Source organism: Scyliorhinus torazame, unplaced genomic scaffold (assembly GCF_047496885.1).
Source record: "Scyliorhinus torazame isolate Kashiwa2021f unplaced genomic scaffold, sScyTor2.1 scaffold_107, whole genome shotgun sequence".
Lineage (NCBI taxonomy): Eukaryota > Metazoa > Chordata > Chondrichthyes > Carcharhiniformes > Scyliorhinidae > Scyliorhinus > Scyliorhinus torazame.
This window is the reverse complement of record NW_027307834.1, coordinates 546,284-551,170: the sequence shown is the minus strand read 5'-3', so window position 1 is coordinate 551,170 and position 4,887 is coordinate 546,284. Positions and strand designations below refer to the sequence as shown.

At 39.3% G+C, this 4,887-nt stretch overlaps 1 protein-coding gene across 3 annotated transcripts; it reads left to right on the top strand.

Annotated features, from left to right (window-relative positions):
• The first annotated feature begins 392 nt into the window (after positions 1–392).
• Positions 393–4,181, top strand: LOC140405584 (gap junction alpha-8 protein-like). 3 transcript variants are annotated; one of them, XM_072494143.1, is made up of 3 exons: positions 393–528; positions 834–1,990; positions 3,303–4,181. In XM_072494143.1, exons 2-3 carry the CDS (start codon positions 849–851, stop codon positions 3,322–3,324), a joined length of 1,164 nt encoding a protein of 387 aa, XP_072350244.1. In that variant the 5' UTR covers positions 393–528; positions 834–848; the 3' UTR covers positions 3,325–4,181. The 3 variants fall into 3 exon arrangements, with proteins under 3 accessions (XP_072350244.1, XP_072350242.1, XP_072350243.1); XM_072494141.1 differs by having other exon boundaries at positions 834–4,181; XM_072494142.1 differs by having other exon boundaries at positions 434–601; positions 834–4,181.
• The last annotated feature ends 706 nt before the right edge of the window (positions 4,182–4,887 follow it).

Genomic DNA, 4,887 nt, shown 5'->3' with positions numbered 1-4,887 from the left:
TGGAAATGGTAAATGCGTTTAAGATTATAGCATTGCATCCACGGAGCAAGGAAAGAACTGTGCTCGGGAACTTTGAAACTAGTTCCACCACTTTTGAGATATTGGAGTCGCATAACGCTTTTATTAAAGATTACAAATAAAATACCGTTTAAATTGTGCTTTCAATATTCTGCAAATAGTTAAGATATTCTAAATTTGCGGGCACGATGTGTTATTTGTCAGATTTGAAAGTGAGCATTTACTACCTGAATTGTTGAAACCTGTTATTGGAGTGTCGCTGCGCACACATTGCTCCCATTGTTTTCCAACATGCCTCCAATGGGTCATGTGAACTATTGTTTCTCGCGTCACTACACGTCGGCTGCTGTCTGGATACCAGCTTAAATATTGCTGCAAACTAAAAAACTAATGCTCATACTCTACCGTTTCCGATCTGCTCAGCTGTTAGGCGCTTTAGATATCACCCTGCGGAAACTGTTCCAGGTTGACAAGAAGCAGCGGCATTCAATACGGCGTTGGTTTACCACGGCAAGTTGCCAAGCCAATGATGTTAAAATGATGTTTTGACAGGTGTTGCAGTTGTGATTTTTACAGGGGATCGGTAAATGCGTTTATTTGTTTGGATTTTAAAAATCATGATCTTGTCTGGAAAAAAGTATGACTTAGATGGATAAGGCATAAAAGTACAGACAAAGGATAAAATGGAAACGACAGAAGTATTTTTTGCGAGATAAATTAACTGTTGCATTATTTGGAGTCGCATTCAATTGAATGCAAAATTATCCAAAATTCTGATCAGTTCAAACCCAAATATATGATTTTCTTTTAAACAGGTAAATCCGTGAAAAATGGGTGATTGGAGTTTCCTTGGAAATATTTTGGAAGAAGTTAATGAACATTCCACTGTAATAGGAAGAGTCTGGTTGACAGTGCTGTTTATTTTTCGAATCCTAATCCTTGGCACGGCTGCCGAATTCGTGTGGGGAGATGAACAGTCAGATTTTGTTTGCAACACCCAACAGCCAGGTTGTGAGAATGTCTGTTACGATGAAGCTTTTCCCATCTCCCACATAAGACTATGGGTTCTCCAAATTATCTTCGTTTCCACACCATCCTTGGTCTACGTCGGCCACGCGGTTCATCACGTAAGGATGGAGGAAAAGAGAAAAGAGAGGGAGGAAGAGATGAACAGACAGCAAGAGATGAACGCCGAGAGGCTGCCTTTGGCTCCCGACGAGGGTATTAAAGAATCCTGCAAGACAAACAAGAAGTTCCGCCTGGAAGGCACGCTGCTGAGAACCTATATCTGCCACATCATCTTCAAGACCATTTTTGAAGTTGGTTTTGTGGTTGGTCAATGTTTCCTCTACGGATTCCGCATCTTACCATTGTATCGCTGCGGTAGATGGCCTTGCCCCAATCTTGTTGATTGCTTTGTGTCCAGACCGACTGAGAAAACAGTTTTTGTCATTTTCATGCTCGCTGTAGCTTCAGTGTCTCTGTTCCTGAATTTTGTAGAGATAAGTCACCTGGGTTGGAAGAAGATCAGGTTTGCATTCCGGGAACCATCCCAACAGAATGTAGACTATCCACCCCAGAAGCCATTCCACTCCATCAGCGTGGCCTCTGTGCAGAAAGCCAAAGGTTACAAACTCCTGGAAGAAGACAAACCAGTGACCCATTTCTTCCCCATGACAGAGGTTGGAGTAGATGTGAGCCCAGCACCTTTCATCAGTTACCAAGAGAAACCAAGAAGTGATGCTCAGGTGGAAGATCTGGTTAAGGTCTACAACGAGACGCTGCTATCCTATGAGCAACAAGAAGAGCCTGAAGTAGAACCACAAACAGAACCAGAATCACAGGTAGAACCAGAACTGGTACCAGAATCAGAATCTGAACCACTGGCAAAACCAGAAGAGGGTGAAAAGACGGAGGCAGAGCCGCCAACAGCAACCAGCGAAAGCCTAGCGGACACAAGGCCATTGAGCAGGTTAAGTAAAGCGAGTAGCAGAGCTCGGTCTGACGATTTAACTGTATGAAATAGTAACAGCACAGAAAATGTTGGAAACATTTCAGTATAGGAGCCTGAGTATCAAACCGAAAGGGGAAGGCTGATAGCAGGCATGGGGTAATTTTGGAAAGTCTTGAAAACAATTATCACTGACACTGCAAAACATACTCAATGACATTTAAATTGAAAATATAATCAATGTTCAATCTTTCCGGCGGCACCCTGCCTTAGTTTTTACATGATCACAGCAGCTAAACATTTAAAACATTTCTAAGGAACTCTCGGCCCGTGATATTTTTATTTATCTTCAGTGTTTAATATGAAAGTATTTGTAACCATGTGGATTAATCCATACCTCAATACTTATGTCAGGCCTGGTGTTTCCTCGGCATTTTTGCCCAGAGAGGTGTCATGGATTTTAGGGGTAATACACCCAGATACCCTGGATCTTTTGGGCCCATCTATCAAACCCTTCAATCAAACAAATTCCAGTTCACAAAACTGATTACCCCTCCAACATATATCCTCCGATGAGGCTGGAGATCTCCATAAAATGTTCGGATTTTCAGGCGCAGCGGTAACTTAAGTCGACTGGCGTTGCAGAACAATTTAATGAGATTTAAGAACACTTATATCCACACTAATATCTCCTCTGAATTACCCCTTTCTTCGAATGAGATTTTATGGCATGACATGTAAAAATGGCAAACCTTCCCCGATTGCCGCTTCCCAAATGCTATGCCTGGTGTGTTGACATGTCGGATGAAATAAATTGAAATTGACACTGCAATGATGCCTCAAAAAAGGAAACTCCAGATCGTAAATTTTCGATAGGCAACAAGAATTGATACAATATGGGAGAAAAGCGCAGGGTTGGAAAGTTCAATCTGGCATTAACCGCTCAGATAATTACACAGGAAGAAATGTTTAGCTGCTAATTTCTGTTGTTATTGCTCATCTGTAAAATATTTTAAAAGATGTTGTCGTGACTGGTTTTAAAATATGTTCAATCGGTTGTGTTTTTGAGTATATTTTTTCTGCATCAAATTTCGACGCCGTCACGGGTTAGTGTTTAAAGTTTAGGTATTAATAGATACTTGAGCAGTCAGCTGAACTCTATCTATAAGAGTACTTGAAATTCTGGAGCTTGACATATATAACCCGTTATGACAAACTAGGATAATAAACAATGATCTAAAATCATTTAAACTTTGATGCCCAAATATAACGGTGTATTTGGAAGTTTTGCATTAAGTTTTGCAGCATCCTTAAATGCCAAATGCCTATCTAGGGATCCTGGAAGATGCCAGTAATGTCAACCTGATGTAGTTTGGATCTCCATCGTGCAATGAACAGGAAGACGTAAAGACCAAAGATGCATGTCACTTGCAGAATAACATATTACATATAGATGGTTCTAATAGAGAAATAGACTGCTGATTCAATCCGAATTGTTGGGGATTGCTGGAGTCGAGCAAATGGTGTGAGCTGAGCGTCCATGTGCAGTCGCCAAAGGAATGGTAATGACAAATTTGCAGGACAGTAAATTATCTAATTTGAAAAAAAACGTGAAAAGAAGTTCTGACACACATAACTCTGATTGTTAATCTGCGTTGAGCAAACTGCTTATGCTCAGTATGATGTGTAAAATTAAAGTTTGGTGCTTACATAGTCTGTAATATAGAAAACCAATACAAAAGACAGAACTATGAGGATCGTACAAAGAGATATTTGTGCACGTTTATACCTTAAAAAAACACAAAGTTTCCCGGGATCGGCACCGCTCATGAAATTGCAAAGGCAATCGAATTCTACGAGTACTAAACTGTTTACATTAATATTTTAAGACCTATATTTGTCTACTAACAACTGGTCTTATTTAACAGTAGTTAAAAACGGATTTATCAGTAGTTGGTTGGAGCTCATTAAGAGGATTAAAATAAAATACATTAGATTACATTTCACCCCAGTCCACCACTAAAATCACATCATCAGCTCAAAATTTGCATTCATGATAATGATATGCAATAATGATAAGTAAATGGCATCATAAAAAATCAACAAGTTTTACAATATGCTACTGATAACTAAAGGTTACAAATTGAGCTCATACGTGTGCTTTTTAGTCAGGTTATGGCTAAATCAATAAATTAATCATGGTCAAAATAAAAATTACATAATTTTGCAATAATTGTCTGGTGCTTTATTTATAAATCTGTCTATTCGTTCCTTTCATTACTTCATGATAAATGCACTTCACATACAGAAATTCTTATATAGAAATCTCCATGTAAGACAGCCAGAGCCATCACATCTTCTAGGACTTGAAGGATACACTTTGCTCACTAGCCTATCTATCAGTACACGGTTAACGACACCAACAAGCTGATAATGAAAGTCTGCAGATAATTTGTATGATCAATTTGCTGTCATGTGGCATGATTGCAGCTTTTACAGTGCTTTTACAGGTGGAGTAATATGGAATTGAATCGTGGGAATCTGGAATTGAGTTTATTATCAGATTAACCATGATCATATTGAATGGGGAGCAGGCTCGAGGGGCTGAGTGGCCCACTCCTGCTCCTAATTTGGATGTTTGTATCTATACTTAAAAGTGGCCAATTTTCAGAGGCAAAGGAAAAGAGCAGGATATTAGGTCTGAATAACACCTTTTTCAGAAAGCTGGCATGGACACAATGGACTGAATGGCCTTCTTTGTTGAATGCTGCAATGATTCTGTTAAATACACAATTCGTCAAACTTTGGAGGATCATTTGAAGTCTACCATAGCAGGAGACAAGAGAAGACAAAAGAATCATCTCTTAAATCTGTACACTCAAAATATTTTTGGCAGTCTCAATCCATTTCCCACCAGA

Bases quoted from the DNA above. Each gene is read 5' to 3' on its own strand.
- LOC140405584 (XM_072494141.1), top strand. From the start codon at position 849: ATGGGTGATTGGAGTTTCCTTGGAAATATTTTGGAAGAAGTTAATGAA.